A 17,497-nucleotide genomic window follows, 5' to 3' on the forward strand; every position below is an offset into this window, starting at 1 on the left:
CTTGCGAATGGGACTTAGAAGTGTAAAAAAATAAGCGGTAACACTTTAGTATGGGGAACATATTCTAAGTAACAAAGACTTAATTTAGAGTTATTTGGACACCAGGGGAACATATAAGGGTTAGCGTTACTAATTAAGCAATAATTCTGAGGTTATTGAGGGAAGACTCTTAGTTAATGGCTTACTGGTTGCATAATAAGGCCATGTAGAATAAGGCATTAATAAGTACTTAATAATGACTAATTACAAGCCAATATGTTACTAATTTGCATGTTAACAAGCAACTAATTAATGGTGAATATTAGGGCTGTGAATCTTTTGGTGTCCCACGATTCGATTCAATATCGATTCTTGGGGTCACGATTCGATTATAAATCGATTTTTTCGATTCAAAAACGATATTTTTCCGATTCAAAACAATTCTCTATTAATTCAATACATAGGATTTCAGCAGGATCTACCCCAGTCTGCTGACATGCAAGCAGAGTAGTATATTTTTGTAAAAAGCTTTTATAATTGTAAAGGACAATGTTTTATCAACTGATTACAATAATGTAAATTTGTTTTAACTATTAAATGAACCAAAAATATAACTTATTTTATCTTTGTGAAAATATTGGACACAGTGTGTTGTCAAGCTTATGAGATGCGATGCAAGTGTAAGCCACTGTGACACTATTGTTCTTTTTTTTATTTTATTTATTTTATAAATGTCCAATGATAATGTCAATGAGGGCTTTTTAATCACTGCTATGTTGACTACTTTTTCACTACTTTTGGATTGTTCTGTGTCGTGTTTGTGTCTCCTATCAATTGCTCTGTTTATTGCTGTTCTGAGTGTTGCTGGATCGGGTTTGGTTTTGGAATTGGATTGCATTGTTATGGTATTGCTTTGTATTATTGTATTGGATTGATTAATTTAAAAAAAATAAAAAAATAAAAATCGATTTTTGAAAAATGAGAATCGATACTGAATCGTACAACGTCAGAATCGCGATTTGAATTTGAATCGATTTTTCCCACACCCCTAGTGAATATGTTCCCCATACTAAAGTGTTACCAAATAAACATATAAGAACTGGACAGCGCAGTTATCAACTCAATGTTAAATGTTAATTAGGGGAACCGTACTTTATTATTAAACAAATTAACATTTATCAACACGTGAACACACAGGAGTGCCGAAAATTGGTACCGGTATCGATTTCCAGTTACTGGGAATTGCTAACGTGTCGATTCAAATGTGAAAGGTACCCATCCCTACTGGACAGTATCCTTTACATAAATATGCTCAGCACATACAGTGGCTCAGTTACTATAGAAATGCAACCAAACACTTACTTGATCCTGTCCGTTTGAAGGAGTTTAACGGCTTGGTTTTGTCAGAATCGCTGCTGGAGAAACTGGAGCGCCGCTTCCCTTGGTTCCCACATTGCTGCCGGCAGTTCTCCATAGACTGGAGGAACACAGTAAGGGGAGGAACAGGGTGCAAAAGGTTCAAATATTCAGTCATGGAGGAAAGTCTCCTTTAGATTTATAGGCTTTAGACAGCAAAGGTGTTTGTAGCTGTAGGTGTAAAGCAGTGTGTTTAAATGCATGTCAGCAGCGAGGATTGAGGGGTTTACTGGATGTTAAACTGCTGTGACCTCTTGCCTTCTCGTCACCACAGTAATGGCTGGTCTTTCTCACTCTCACACAGACACACACACCCACACATGAACACACACTCATTTCTCAGGCCGTCACTGATGTCATATCACAGAGCTACTTTTTATTACCGATAGTTCCTCATTTGCCTTTAATAATGCCACATTAAAGCTGATCACAATATTTGACTATGCTGGCAAAATCTCCCACCAACAAATGCAGCTCAACATGTATTTCATATTTAATACATTGTATTGATTTTGTGTATGCTTATATGTATATTTAATCAATAGTTGTGTTTTTGTCTGAGTGTATGCGTGTGTTCATGCGACTCTCACCTGCATGTCCTCAGTAGGGACCTCATCGTATGTTATAGAGTCTGTGTTACCGCCTGAAGTTGTGGCCCACCTAAGTATCAAAGAGGTCATGAGGTCAGGGGTCACGTGTGTGGCATTTTTTTTGACTTTGCACAGATATTTTCGGCACACACCCATCACCCCTAAAACTGTCCAACTCACAGGAAGGAATGGCGTGCAGCCTTTCGAATATTGGCGATGGTCTCCACATCTACGTAGTCATAATGCAGCGATTCTGGGTCTGTCGTGCAGCCGGTTTCTGCCAAGAGAACCCCAAGCCATCTCCCAAGCTCCTCTGAGTTTGCTGCCTGAAAATAAACACAAAACATTTTTTTTCATCAATATTAGGACTATGGAAGTTGTCATGTTGTACATTAGCTATGCAATGTTGTCCTTTTTACGGATTCATTTAACCTCTAAAGGCCTTAGTGGCCACATGCGTGGACAGCACCTTTTAGCTCTTATTTCCAAAATTGTGTACACTACTGAATTGGGGTCTTATGCCGACATATGGACACTTATACTGCTATCTGGTGGTGTCAGAAGAGTAAAACATACAATGGAATTTGGAAAAAAAAAGTGTAAAAAAAAAATTGCATGTCACTACACATGAAGTACACGTTTGTGTACTTATGGACTAAGTACATCATATTAAAAGATGATTTTTAGTTTTTATTCTAATTAGGGTCCAATAAGCCCAAATAGCAAAGAAAAATAAAAAAAGCATGTAAACAAAACAGCTTGGGCCTTAAGAGGTTAAGTCACCACTGAAAGGCCTCATGCTCTGAAACGTATGTATGATACTTTATGTATATCTACTAGTGTTGTAACGATACCAATATTTTGGTACCGGTACTAAAATTATTTAGATATTTTTCTAAATAAAGGGGACCACAAAAAAATTGCATTATTGGCTTTATTTTAACAAAAAATCTTAGGGTACATTAAACATATGTTTCTTATTGCAGTTAAGCCCTTAAATAAAATAGTGCACATACAAGACAACTTGTTTTTTAGTCGTGAGTAAACAAACAAAGGCTCCTAATTAATCTGCTGACGTTTGCAGTAAGATATCGTGGCATTTATCATTCTACTATTTTGGCAACATTATTAAGGACAAGTGGTAGAAAATTAATTATTAATCTACTTGTTCATTTACTATTAATATCTGCTTACTTTCTCTTTTAACATGTTCTGTCTACACTTCTAATTAAAATGTAATAATCACTTATTCTTCTCTTGTTTGATACTTTACATTAGTTTTGTATGATACCACAAAAATTTGGGTATCAATCCGATACCAAGTAGTTACAGGATCATACATTGGTCATAATCAAAGTCCTCATGTGTCCAGGGACATATTTCCTGAGTTTATAAACATAATATACATTTTAAAAAAACGAAAGAAAATATTGTGATGCCAAAAAATATCGACGTAATCATAGTAGTATCGACTAGATACATGCCTGTACATGATATCTGGGGACGGCGTGGCGCGGTTGGTAGAGTGGCTGTGCCAGCAACCTGAGGGTTCCTGGTTCGATCCCCACCTTCTACCAACCTCGCCACGTCCGTTGTGTCCTTGAGCAAGACACTTCACCCTTGCTCCTGATGGGTCGTGGTTAGGGCCATGCATGGCAGCTCCCGCCATCCGTGTGTGAATGTGTGTGTGAATGGGTGAATGTGGAAATAGTGTCAAAGCGCTTTGAGTACCTTGAAGGTAGAAAAGCGCTATACAAGTATAACCCATTTATCATTACAGTGGATGTTAGATATAGATCCACCCATGGCGTTTGTTTACATTGTGACGCCGGTGAGCTACGGTGTGTAGTGAAGCATGTTTAACTATTACTCGTCCTGCAGGGATGATACTTGTAAGAAACGTACTTTATTTGTCACCATGGAGGCGAGGATTAGTGATTTAGAAGTAGCTAAAACACTGCCGACGGCGGATTTTCCTGAGGGCGTTTCAGTGTTATAACTTCACCTTTATATTTATTTTTTAAGCCAAAATGCGTCCGTTCTCCCTTTTTCTGTCTACACACTGTCTGCTTGTACCGTATTTTTCGGACTATAAGTCGCAGTTTTTTTCATAGTTTGGCCGGGGGTGCGACTTATACTCCGGAGCGATTTATGTGTGAAATTATTAACACATTACCGTAAAATATCAAATAATATTATTCATCTAATTCACGGAAGAGACGAAGCAAATGTCAGCAATCGTCACACACACGTCAGCAGTCGTCACACACACGTCAACCAATAGAAATTATGCGGGGGCGGGTCATGGCACAAGTGCATTGTGGGTCATGATGGCGGTGTATAGTGAAAAAAAAGATGCTATATGCTACTATGTCCGTACCTAGGAAAATGGATCATTTCAACATTGGCGGTAACTTATAAAACCTGAGAAGGAGTGAACAAAAATGGCACCGAAAAGGAAATCATATACTGCAGATTACAAGCTGGACGTAGTGAAATATGCAGCAGAGAACGGCAATCGAGCAGCAGAAAGAAAGGACATACCAGAGGCGACACCGGGGAGGAAGATTTCATCGGATTTAGCGATCGGGAGTGACAGATTGTTTGGTAAAAGTATAGCATGTTCTATATGTTATAGTTATTTGAATGACTCTTACCATAATATGTTACGTTAACATACCAGGCACGTTCTCAGTTGGTTATTTATGCGTCATATAACGTACACTTATTCAGCCTGTTGTTCACTATTCTTTATTTATTTTAAATTGCCTTTCAAATGTCTATTCTTGGTGTTGGGTTTTATCAAATCAATTTCCCCCAAAAATGCGACTTATACTCCAGTGCGACGTATTTATGTTTTTTTCCTTCTTTATTGTGCATTTTCGGCCGGTGCGACGTATACTCCTGAGCGACTTATAGTCCGAAAAATACGGTAAGTATTCCGTGATTGTGTGCTACCGAGCATGCTCCTCTGTTCGTAAAACCATAATGTCATGACGTGACGACGACGCGGGAGCGGGGGGATGCGGGACCGCTACGTTTCAGAGGCGATATAGTACCAAAAATTATTCATTAGTATCGCGGGTACTATACTAATACCGTACAAACCTAATATCTACCACAAAAAAAATCAAGCAATTAGATTTTAGTAATAATGTCTGACTTTTAACATCTCTGCAGTAGAAGGAGTAACTATGAATTAGTAACAAAACGGTTTTCACCTCTAGAGCAGCCACTGTGGTGCTGGCACGTAAGATACGGAAGGCAATTGGATGTTTGGGTCCAAGCCCTGGCACCACCTCGCAGCCATGCAGCGGGAGGGATGGCAGGGAGGTCTGATGGTCGCCTCTGTCTTGGTAGAAGTGCAGGAAGCCTCTGCACACACAGCACCAGTGCTCTTGCCAGTCTTGGTTGACAAGTACTGACAGATAACCTGCATACACACAAAAGTAATGATGCAGAGGTGGTGACCTGAAGTGACACAGTAAAGCGGCCTCTCACCTTGCCGAGGGTCAGTGTAGGCTGTTCTAGAAACCTTCTTCTTTGAGAAACTGATGATGCGTGTGATTTTTCGGCCTGCAGCAAAAGCCCCACGCTTCACCTTACCTGCAAGATAAATGCTTAAAGTACTCTTATCTTGTCTAGTAGACATTAATGCATGTTTCATAAAAAAATATATCAATAAACCAATCAAATATTGTGGTGATTTTCTTTGTATAATTTTTGCCATCGTACTATCAGCAAGATGCATTTTCCAGATCCTGCTGCATCTGTTAAACCTGTACAGTAAAATATCAAGGTCTTTTATTCTCACCGTTGTCTCTGCAGTTCTCCCCCGTTGATACACCAAAACTGTCTGAATCTGAAATGTTCCTCTCAGCAGACAACCTCTGAGTAAGAGCAAACATGCAAAGACACAAACTGTAAGTGCACTGCAAAAACTAAAATCTAAGTAAGATTAAATATCTCAAATAAGGGTGACATTTGCTTATTTTCTGTCTGATAAGATAATTCTTCTCACTAAGCAGATTTTATGTTAGAATGTTTTACTTGTTTTAAGGGTTTTGGTCCTAAATGATCTCAGTAAGATATTTCAGCTTGTAGCTGAGATTTTATGACCTATATTGAGTAAAACATGCTTGAAACTAGAATATCAACTGTTGCAAAGCTGTGTCATCAACACTCACAAGTGTAAAACTACTTTTTTTAAAGTAATAATTTCTTATTTCAAGCATGAAAAAAAAAATCAGGGCTTTGACACAATTTTGTCTCATAATTAAAACGGATGACAGCCAAATGGACTTTGCTGTTTTATTTTCAATGAAACAATAGAAAACACGTACTAATATAGTAGTACAGTTGGGACAGTACAGTAAACTGACAGTTAATATTTAAACATTTAAGATGTGACATTTCTAACAATTATGAACAGAAATAGTTCATGCACATTCAGATGAATGCTTCAAAATTACAATTAAAACATTTTTGGCCGGGGGCCGGGCTGTACATATGCGCACTAATTGACTGAAAGGGCATGCACTTGGCGCGATGATGTCATGTTATCGATGGAAAAATGCATTTTTAGACCATATGATTTGCCTGAGCGGCTAGGAGACCCGAGAGTAACAAGCGGTTGCCTTGTTGCCTTTCCATTAAGAACAATAAATTAGTTTTTAGTATAAGTTTGCTGGTTTCAAGAAATGTAATGCCGAGCGCATATCATTATGTCAAGATAATGGCACTAGCATTTACTACATTTAAGAATATTTTTCAACATATTGAGCAAAAAGGTCTCTTTTTTTTTCTACCAAGAAAAGTGCACTTGTTATTAGTGAGAATATACTGATTTTAAGGTTTTTTTGGGTTCATTGAAGCTAATTTTACTTGTTTTGGAAAGTCTTGACAAGCCAAAATTTCTTGTTCTATTGGCAGATAATTTTGCTTAGTTCAAATAAAATACCCCTAATTTCTGTATTTTTTTTCCTTGTTTTTGAACACTGACTTTTTGCAGTGTAGTTTGATTTATTTACCGAGATGGTTTCTGCTCCACAACCCGATCAACAACATAGAGCCTTCCGAAGCAACTGGAGGCTAGCGTCTAGTGCAAAGACACAAGTGTAGCCAAGGGTGGAAACAACAACTTCTATACTTGTTCTACACATCTATCTCTGGAGTCTCTCACTTTCACATGTAGTCCAAACTAGGAAAGCACACTTTTTTTCTACCTGGTTTCCTCCCCTTCTTTCCGGGGATTTATTTTATGATGGTATTGCTAACCTTCAAAGAAGATACCCAGTCCATCACTGACTCACACCTAGCCCTATTATTAGTATCTTAACAATAACATGTATAGCACACCTCGACTTTGTTCTGCCGATCAAACATAGGTTGTGATGTTTACCGTGGAAACCCTACAGTTGCTTAGCAAAATGGATGGCGACAACATAATTGCTGCTTGTAGCTGACTTTCCTCACCTCAACTGTGAATAAGATGTATAATTTGTGGGAACAAATGACAGAGAACATAAACGTCCTCTCACCCTTTGACTCACCTTGTCAAGTTCAGTTTTTCTTGAAATGACAGGTGATGCAGATACCTCCGGCCCTGTGCATTGGCCCTTCACCTCTCTGACAACCTGGAAAGGATATTTTATTCGTGTTGCTCTATGCATGTTCTTTCAGCAGACGTCACCAAGACGGATGGCTGTGTTTATACATTTCTGCATGGATCACAGCTCCTGTTTATTAGGTACACATTTTATAAGAACATTTCTAACAAAAAAATGTGTGTTATTTGTCACAATTACCGGGTACTTTGTAAAAACTGCCATTCGGGCCGAATAAGGCTGTCAATCATGGCTTCCTTGCGCAAATGTGCATGCATGTGCACAAAACGAAAGGATAAAAAAACAGATGCTATGGTAGTTGTTTTATTCCTGTTTGTGGAACCAGTAAGGAGAAATCATATGCTTTTCTAAACACTGCTTTTGTAAGTTTTTCTCTTGTTGTGAAAATGTGTTGGGTGTAGCTGACATGGTTGGCCCAGTTTGTTTGAACACAAGCCCCTTCTAGGAAGCCACCTACCCATGACATACAGCAGCCTCGCCAAGTAGAACACACCAATGTTCAAAATTAGCCATGTTAAATCTTTGGTACACAAGTTATGCTAGAAACAAACTTTTTATTGCCTCTCATGCATTTTCAGCCTGAGTTTAGCACAATACTGTAATTTTAAACTGTATAAGAGGTGTTTATAATAATATCTTGCCCATCCCACTCAGCTTAATAAGGAAAGTAAGCTGTCAGTATGATGCGCCAACCCCAATAAAAATCATATTCTCACATTATTTAAGTGCACATTGAGTGTAAACATACAATATTTTGTTGGATTTACCCTGAGCCATTTGTGCGCTTGCTCCTTGCTCTGCACAGCCAGCACCAGAGCATCTCCGTTGAGTAAAGTGAACCGGAGTTCATGGTGTTTCCTCTTGCTGTCTTTCGGCGCATAGACTACCGTGCATTGGGTCAGCAGCAGGTCCACATAGGGGCAAGTGTCCTTAGAGCTCTTATAACACTGAAGAAAGGATGGTCATAATTACTAATGTGCCATCAGGGACTCATCTCTGGCATTTTATTACCTGTAATCTATTCTCTCGTATGACAGTGAGCTGTTTGGCCCACTGGCCGAAGCGTTTCTTGCGTAGCAGGAAAGCACAGATGCGGCAGTCTCTGGTAGGGGGCATGGAGCTTTCGTCCGAGGGCCACTGATGTGTGAGTTGCACACCGGGGCTCCTCTCTTCCTCGTCTTCCTCGTACGACTCATAGGAGCTGCTCAGGGCGTCTGAATCATTATCTAAGACAGCAGAAAAAGATCAAATCAATTCTACGCTTGACTACTGGATGAATTCATGGAAATTGTTTTGAACTCACAGGAGTTTTTGCGGTGGGAGTTGATGCGCGTTGTTGGGTAGTTGCTATCTGCATCTTCATATCCATCCTCTATGGAGTTAGGAGGGCTAGGCCGAACTGACATAATACAAATATTTTTAGCTTTATCATACTTTGACTGACAATGCTATATGTTATAATTCTGGGTTCATGTACCACATCTTTGCACAAATTTAAGCACTACCGAAGCACTTTAGAGTTTATTTTGTAACCTTTTTCCACTCCTGAAAGATAAATGACAGAACATATACACAGTATATTCTTGACAAAAATATGTTACTTCATTATCATTAATAAAGTAGACATATTAAACAATAAACAATAGGGATGTAACAGTATCAAACCTAACAGTATGATTTTATCACGGTATACGTTAAAAAAAGCTTGTTAAAATAACATAGTGTGTAAAATTAAATGGCAGGAATGTTTAGGATAAACACGCTTACTGTAATTGAACACACACATAATGCTAAAATGTTCTGATCATACTTTTTACTCCAAACAAGTAATTTTAAGTGCAAATAATAGTGCAGGGTTATGTTTCAAGTAAATATTTGAAAGAATAACTTACAGTTGATGTCTTTAAAGTAACAATGTAAACATCCAGTGTAACAAGTGTGAAACAACAACGTACAGTTTAGTGTCCTTCAACCTTTACATTATGAGAAGCAGTGTGCTCTACAGTGGTCATTTTTTATTTAAGTCTGCAAAATGTTGTTTCTCAGAAAAGTTAACTAATAATATAACTTTTAATAATGTAAATACGCTGGCTTCAAATAGCGTTTCTGTGTGACAGTTTATGAGGTGGTGACTTGTCCAGCCCTTCTTTTCGCCCAAGTGCAGCTGGAATAGGCTCCAGCCCCCCTCGCGACAGACAAGCGGTAAAAAAATAAATGGATGGATTGAGGATGTATCAAGTCGCTTTTTAGTTTATTCGTATTTCCCGCAGTTTATTTTAATTTTTGGGGGTGATTTCCTGCCGTGTGGTACGACGAGACAGGCTGGCTCTGTGTCGCCTTGGAAACACTCAAAACAAAAGTGGCGCACTTCAATTTGGAGAACACACATTTTTACCTGCGCCAAAGAGGTTATGTTTTGGCCTGGGCTTGTTTGTCTGTTTGTTAGCAACATAACTCATCCAGTTATGAACAGAATTAATGTCCAAAAAACTATTTATTTTATGTACTATGAATACACTTCACTTCCTGCTTACGACCTTCCACACCCCCACCTTGCTGTTCTCGTGCTGCACAGATGATTCTGGGATATGTAGTTTGTATTTACAGACCCGACCAACGCTTAAACGCGAGAAAAAAACGACACTCACGTTTTTTTTTTGATACTGTCACACGTCACGGTATTACTCAGGATATTTTGAAACCGAAACATTGCAGTATATATAATACCGTTACATCCCTAATAAACAAACAAATTTGATTTGGAAACCACAAACACAAAAATGTATGTCATTATTTCATAAAATATTTATTTTTAACGAACAACTATTTAGTCAGAATGTTATTGTTATAAACTATATTTATAATACACGATATACCAGGTTGTTGTAATATACTAGAATAGGTCTAAGTAAATTAATTAATTACTACTTAATGGACCCAAAATAATTTACTATTTCATTAATGTAGAAGTAGTTTTATTAAATATCGTACCTCTCCTCACTAGTTTTCAGTATAATAAATCAAATCCTGACATGTTGTTTTTGTTTGCTAAATGGTAAATGTTCTGTATGAATGTGAGTGTGAATGTTGTCTGTCTATCTGTGTTGGCCCTGTGATGAGGTGGCGACTTGTCTAGGGTGTACCCCGCCTTCTGCCCGATTGTAGCTGAGATAGGCTCCAGCGCCCCCCGCGCTCCAGCGCCCCCCGCGCTCCAGCGCCCCCCGCGACCCCGAAAGGAATGAGCGGTCGAAAATGGATGGATGGATATACCAGCATGATACCCAAAGCACTTTACAATGTACAAACCCTGTTTCCATATGAGTTGGGAAATTGTGTTAGATGTAAATATAAACGGAATACAATGATTTGCAAATCCTTTTCAACCCATATCCAATTGAATGCACTACAAAGACAAGATATTTGATGTTCAAACTCATAAACTTTATTTTTTTTTTGCAAATAATAATTAACTTAGAATTTAATGGCTGCAACACATGCCAAAGTAGTTGGGAAAGGGCATGTTCACCACTGTGTTACATCACCTTTTCTTTTAACAACACTCAATAAACGACTGGGAACTGAGGAAACTAATTGTTGAAGCTTTGAAAGTGGAATTCTTTCCTATTCTTGTTTTATGTAGAGCTTCAGTCATTCAACAGTCCGGGGTCTCCGCTGTCGTATTTTACGCTTCATAATGCGCCACACATTTTCAATGGGAGACAGGCCTGGACTGCAGGCAGGCCAGGAAAGTACCCGCACTCTTTTTTTACGAAGCCACGCTGTTGTAACACGTGCTGAATGTGGCTTGGCATTGTCTTGCTGAAATAAGCAGGGGCGTTCATGAAAAAGACGGCGCTTAGATGGCAGCATATGTTGTTCCAAAACCTGTATGTACCTTTCAGCAATAATGGTGCCTTTACAGATGTGTAAGTTACTCATGCCTTGGGCACTAATGTACCCCCATACCATCACAGATGCTGGCTTTTGAACTTTGCGTCGATAACAGTCTGGATGGTTCGCTTCCCCTTTGGTCCGGATACACAATGTCGAATATTTCCAAAAACAATTTGAAATGTGGACTCGTCAGACCACAGAACACTTTTCCACTTTGCATCAGTCCATCTTAGATGATCTCGGGCCCAGAGAAGCCGGTGGCGTTTCTGGATGTTGTTGATAAATGGCTTTCGCTTTGCATAGTAGAGCTTTAACTTGCACTTACAGATGTAGCGATGAACTGTATTTAGTGACAGTGGTTTTCTGAAGTGTTCCTGAGCCCATGTGGTGATATCCTTTAGAGATTGATGTCGGTTTTTGATACAGTGCCGTCTGAGGGATCGAAGGTCACGGTCATTCAATGTTGGTTTCCGGCCATGCCGCTTACGTGGAGTGATTTCTCCAGATTCTCTGAACCTTTTGATGATATTATGGACCGTAGATGTTGAAATCCCTAAAATTCTTGCAATTGCACTTTGAGAAACGTTGTTCTTAAACTGTTTGACTATTTGCTCACGCAGTTATGGACAAAGGGGTGTACCTCGCCCCATCCTTTCTTGTGAAAGACTGAGCATTTTTTGGGAAGCTGTTTTTATACCCACATAAAAATGCGGCACCCACTTGTTCCCAATTAGCTTGCACACCTGTGGGATGTTCCAAATAAGTGTTTGATGAGCATTCCTCAACTTTATCAGTATTTATTGCCACCTTTCCCAACTTCTTTGTCACGTGTTGCTGGCATCAAATTCTAAAGTTAATGATTATTTGCAAAAAAAAAAATTGTTTATCAGTTCGAACATCAAATATGCTGTCTTTGTAGCATATTCAACTGAATATAATATGGGTTGAAAATTATTTGCAAATCATTGTATTCCGTTTATATTTACATCTAACACAATTTCCCAACTTATATGGAAACGGGGTTTGTACGTCACATTCACCCATTCACACACTGATTATCATGACTCTTTAGTAAATCGTTTTTATGTATCCAATATGGTATTTCTTTTTGCATGCTTGAACAAGACCGCTACAAATAATATATTGTTCTAATCTCAACTGATATTCAGCACCTTATTCAAAACTCAAGCATTTGAAATACCTCAAAGTCCTCAGAAGACCAATGTTAATGTATAATTATTATCATTATGTGTATATATTTATGGACAGTAGTTTAATTACTGATTCATAACTGGAATGTGACATCATTAAGGGAAACAAGTTGAGTCAAGACAGGGTTGCTTACCTCTTGTGATGATGTATTCTGGCATTTTGCCCGGACTTAGTGGCACTGCCTCCTCATAATACTCCTCTGGGGGAGGCGTTGTGGGCAGAGGGGGAGGACAGTCTGCTGAATGTACAGTTGAGGAGTCTCCACAGTTCTGAGAGGGGAGATAGACGAATATAGTACGTCTTACATGTCCCAAATAACTATCAACGATTTGCATGTTCCATGCTGAAGTGCTATGTCATTAGAGAGATACATTACACAGAATAAATAATTGTCTGGGTGGAGCCCTAAATCTTCAGCCTGTGCATATGGAAAACCCCGCAACATGGAATAGGTTGTTTTTTTCTTCCCTAAGGCCTCTTCAGTCATTTGCAGTAAGGAGTGCCGAAATCACTATCAGGCATCTTAAATAGCGTGGAGAGTCACATGTCATGTTCTACATGCAAATAGGTATTTCAGATGTATTATCTTTAGGGTGTTGTCACACTAGCACCTTTTGTATGCTCAAAGACATCCCCATTTTAACCTGAGTTTACGGTAGAGAAAAAAAGTGGTGGCTAACCTGTTTCAAAGTCTCGGTCTGTGTGTCTTTGTCTTGCCTCAAATCATCTGTAACATCCTTTAAGTCTCCAAGCTCACAGTCTGTAAATGACAACAGATGTTAAAAGGTTAAAACAGGCCTCGTGTACGTGGATGAAGCACTATATGCTCCATGTTAGAACTAAAAACGCACCAAATTTCTCAAAGAGGGACTCAACAAAGCTGGTGCCATTCCTGTACATTGCTGAGTTCATGTAGATGTAGTCTGTTCCTGAAACTGGATGAACAAGGCAACAAACCACTTCAAGCTCACTTAAGTACACTCATACCTCAGTTTTTGTTAGTACCTTGATTCACAAACGCCTCTATTTACGTCTCTTACAGTTAACAATCTTTATATCGTGCCAAATAGACCATGTCTCGGCGTACGAATGTTTCGTTCATACATTCATTCATTTTGCTTCGGGGTCTACCATTTTGATGACATTACTTTTTGTACACGCAGGCATGGCCATTTTGAAGAGACAGGGCTCCCTACGTCAAAACCTGTTATTCTGTTATACACACAGGCGCGACCATTTCGAAGATCTTCGACGCTGAGCGGCACTTCTGACTTGTTTATTTCCGGGATTGCTGTATTTTACGCCGGTCAGAGCATCTTAGAGATCACTTTATGTGATCAAAAACGCTTTAAATGAGTCCAGATTCTCACAGTCTTGCTGTTTAACTTTGAGTTGCTAGACAAGCTATACAGCTAGCATTTTAGCTAGTTAGCCCCCGGCTCGCGGCCCCCTCAGTTCGAGGAGTTTATCAGTGAAAGAGGATTTGTTCCACAGCAAGTCATTAATTGCGAGGAGACCGAAAAAGATGCCACAGCGAACGTTTGTTAGAATAGAATAGAATGGACTTTATTGTCATTATATTTGCAAATAACGAGATTAAGGACTCCAACTTAAGGTGCGGTAGTGGGAACAAATATGGGGTAAAAATAAATTACACAAGAGGTAATAAAGAAAAAAATAACAATTGAAATAAACAGACTACTATCCAATAAGAATAATAAGCAATCCTGTACAATATACAAAACACTATAGAAATACAGAATACTGTACAATATACAGAACAAGACAAGAGTACCGGAGTAATAAATAACAATCAGTGTCGGATGTATTGCACTCAAAGGGTAATATTGCACAGTAGGGTATTAGGGTAGGATATTGTATAGGGGTGAATTATTATTATAAGATAGAGTTCAAGATGGTGACAGCTCTGGGAAAGAAGCTGTGTCTGAGCCTGTTTGTTCTGGCACTGGTGCACCTGTAGTGCCTGCCCGATGGTAGCAGGTCGAACAGGTGGAAGCCAGGGTGTGTGATGTCCTTAGTGATGCTTTTTGCTCTGTTGAGGCAGCGGGAGTTGTGTAAATCCTTCAGGGAGGGGAGGGGGCAGCCGATGATTTTTTGTGCAGACTACATCGAAGGAGAAGGCACAACCGTGACACAAGCCGATGAAGGATCGCCTCACACTGCTAGTTTGTGCTAACGCTAGCGGTGACTGCGTGAAGCCACTGCTTGTTTGGCACTCCAACACTCAGAGTACCAGTACCCAGTGTATTAATTAATCAATGCCATAAATATTCCCAGACACAAGGTAAAATTATTTTCCTTTTTTTGGTTTGGAGCATACCAACAAGACTTGAACCTGTGTGTGTGTGTGTGAGTGTGTGTGTGTGTGTGTGTGTGTGTGTGTGTGTGTGTGTGTGTGTGTGTGTGTGTGTGTGTGTGTGTGCGTGTGCACCACTAGACATTTAAGTTTGCTGTAATGTTTGAATGGAAATTATTTTTGAGCCTTTACCCACTTGTTATGTTTGATTGATATATACAACATACTTGTCTTCAAAGTGTGCATTTTATTACTAAAATAGGGACTTTTGTCAAAGCTAGAACCAAATATTAATGTTTACATTGATTCTTATGGGGAACTCTGCTTCACTATACAAACTTTTCGGTTTGCGAAACATATTGAAGAACCAAACCTCGTAAATAGAGGTCGTACTGTAATTTTTTCCATAAGGTCAGATGAAAACCGAATCATAGGAAAAACTAAACCATTTTTCCAATTACGTAAATTAAATAAAACATTTTCAGACACCCAAAGATAAAATTATAAAACACGATTTATAGAGAATCATTGTAATTTTACATGCAGAAAACAATGTGAGATATATTTGATTGATGAATGAAATGGATAAATGAACATTTAACATACATTTTACCAGTATTTCATTTGCTTTTCATGTTGTTTGCCATTAGTTCCGGTTCTGTGATTTGTATTGAATACATTCTTTTTACACCTGTCTGGGGAGGCTGTGGTGTGCAGCTCTAATTACTAATCAGCAGGGTTCTTAAGCAGTTAAAGTGACAGACAACGCTGGTTCATTACTTAACAATTATGAGTGTAATCTGTATGTTAGATGCATTTTTTTTATTTTGGGTGTAGATTTGCTCTGTGTGAGCATGATTAAAGACATGTTTTCCTGCATGTCGCCTCTGTCTCTGCATCCTGGGGTTGTAGCCTTAACAGATCATCTTTGGCCCCATGGTGAGTTATTTTGCAGTCAGACAAAAAAAAAAAGTTACTTAGTCACCAACATGTGGGATTCTTTGTTTGGGCACTTGATTCTATAGGGCAGACGGACGAGTTTGTTATGCGCAATTTTTGGCCATACTACAACAGTGGCAACTTAAAGAAATAAAAAAAGTGTTAGAAACCGAATCATAAAAAAGGAACACTGAGGTCACATTGCATGTACAGTTGTGGTCAAAAGTTTACATACACTTGTAAAGAACATAATGTCATGGCTGTCTTGAGTTTCCAATAATTTCTACAACTCTTATTTTTTGTGATAGAGTGATTGGAGCACATACTTGTTCGTCACAAAAAACATTCATGAAGTTCGGTTCTTTTATGAATGTATTATGGGTCTACTGAACATGTGACCAAATCTGACCACAGAACTTTCCTCCAGAAGGTCTTATGTTTGTCCATGTGATGTCAGATGAAACAAAAATTGAGCAGTTTGGCCACAATACCCAGCAATATGAGGCCTTTAATCCCAGGAACACCATTCCTACCATCAAGCATGGTGGTGGTGGTATTATGCTCTGGGCCTGTTTTGCTGCCAATGGAACTGGTGCTTTACAGAGAGTAAATGGGACAATGAAAAAGGAGGATTACCTCCAAATTCTTCAGGACAACCTAAAATCATCAGCCCGGAGGTTGGGTCTTGGGCGCAATAGGGTGTTCCAACAGGACAATGACCCCAAACACACCTCAAAGGTGGTAAAGGAATGGCTAAATCAGGCTAGAATTAAGGTTTTAGAATGGCCTTCCCAAAGTCCTCACTTAAACATGTGGACAATGCTGAAGAAACAAGTCCATGTCAGAAAACCAACAAATTTAGCTGAACTGCATCAATTTCGTCAAGAGGAGTGGTCAAAAATTCAACCAGAAGCTTGTGGATTTCTACCAAAAGCGCCTTATTGCAGTGAAACTTGCCAAGGGACATGCAACCAAATATTAACATTGCTGTATGTATACTTTTGACCCAGCAGATTTGGTCACATTTTCAATAGAACCATAATAAATTCATAAAAGAACCAAACTTCATGAATGTTTTTGTGTGACCAACAATCACTCTATCACAAAAAGAGTTGTAGAAATTATTGGAATCTCAAGACAGCTATGACATTACGTTCTTTACAAGTGTATGTAAACTTTTGATCACAACTATATGTTTTAATCTGGGATAGTCTTCATTATTTGTGGCTGACCTGATGGTTGTATCTTCTGCAAGAGGTTCCACACGGCGGTCTTCTTCTCCTGGGTTGAAGAGCTCAGAGTCTCCTGGTCCAGCAACTTTAGGAGTGCATTCAGCTCACTCACCAACACCTCCATTGCTGCAGCGAGGTGAAAGGTCAGGGTGTCATCAGAGAGAGTAAAGGTCGGGGTACAATGTCTAAACAAGCCCTAATAGATGCATGTCTCTTTTGTCTCTTTGCTGTTGCTCTGTATTTCCCTTTTCTGACCATCACTCTCCTCCTTTGATAGACCCCAGACTCAAC

At 39.0% G+C, this 17,497-nt stretch overlaps 1 protein-coding gene across 6 annotated transcripts in view; it reads right to left on the reverse strand.

Moving 5' to 3' along the window:
- The window catches only part of LOC133648978 (actin filament-associated protein 1-like 1), a 70,367-nt gene that overhangs the window by 7,079 nt on the left and 45,791 nt on the right, over nucleotides 1-17,497 (reverse strand). For 4 of the 6 annotated variants that reach the window (XM_062045604.1, XM_062045603.1, XM_062045605.1 and 1 more), the window contains 14 exons: nucleotides 17,207-17,332; nucleotides 13,570-13,653; nucleotides 13,399-13,478; nucleotides 12,852-12,987; nucleotides 8,916-9,011; nucleotides 8,624-8,838; nucleotides 8,380-8,559; nucleotides 7,538-7,621; nucleotides 5,800-5,875; nucleotides 5,487-5,591; nucleotides 5,207-5,418; nucleotides 2,166-2,311; nucleotides 1,986-2,055; nucleotides 1,342-1,456 (listed from right to left, as the gene is read on the reverse strand). In XM_062045604.1, the coding sequence (XP_061901588.1) occupies nucleotides 1,342-1,456; nucleotides 1,986-2,055; nucleotides 2,166-2,311; nucleotides 5,207-5,418; nucleotides 5,487-5,591; nucleotides 5,800-5,875; nucleotides 7,538-7,621; nucleotides 8,380-8,559; nucleotides 8,624-8,838; nucleotides 8,916-9,011; nucleotides 12,852-12,987; nucleotides 13,399-13,478; nucleotides 13,570-13,653; nucleotides 17,207-17,330 (1,723 nt within the window). In that variant the 5' untranslated portion in view covers nucleotides 17,331-17,332. The remainder of the gene's footprint in view (nucleotides 1-1,341; nucleotides 1,457-1,985; nucleotides 2,056-2,165; nucleotides 2,312-5,206; nucleotides 5,419-5,486; nucleotides 5,592-5,799; nucleotides 5,876-7,537; nucleotides 7,622-8,379; nucleotides 8,560-8,623; nucleotides 8,839-8,915; nucleotides 9,012-12,851; nucleotides 12,988-13,398; nucleotides 13,479-13,569; nucleotides 13,654-17,206; nucleotides 17,333-17,497) is intronic. The other 2 variants (XM_062045606.1, XM_062045607.1) reach the window with 1 other exon arrangement.

This window comes from Entelurus aequoreus, linkage group LG04 (assembly GCF_033978785.1).
Source record: "Entelurus aequoreus isolate RoL-2023_Sb linkage group LG04, RoL_Eaeq_v1.1, whole genome shotgun sequence".
NCBI lineage: Eukaryota > Metazoa > Chordata > Actinopteri > Syngnathiformes > Syngnathidae > Entelurus > Entelurus aequoreus.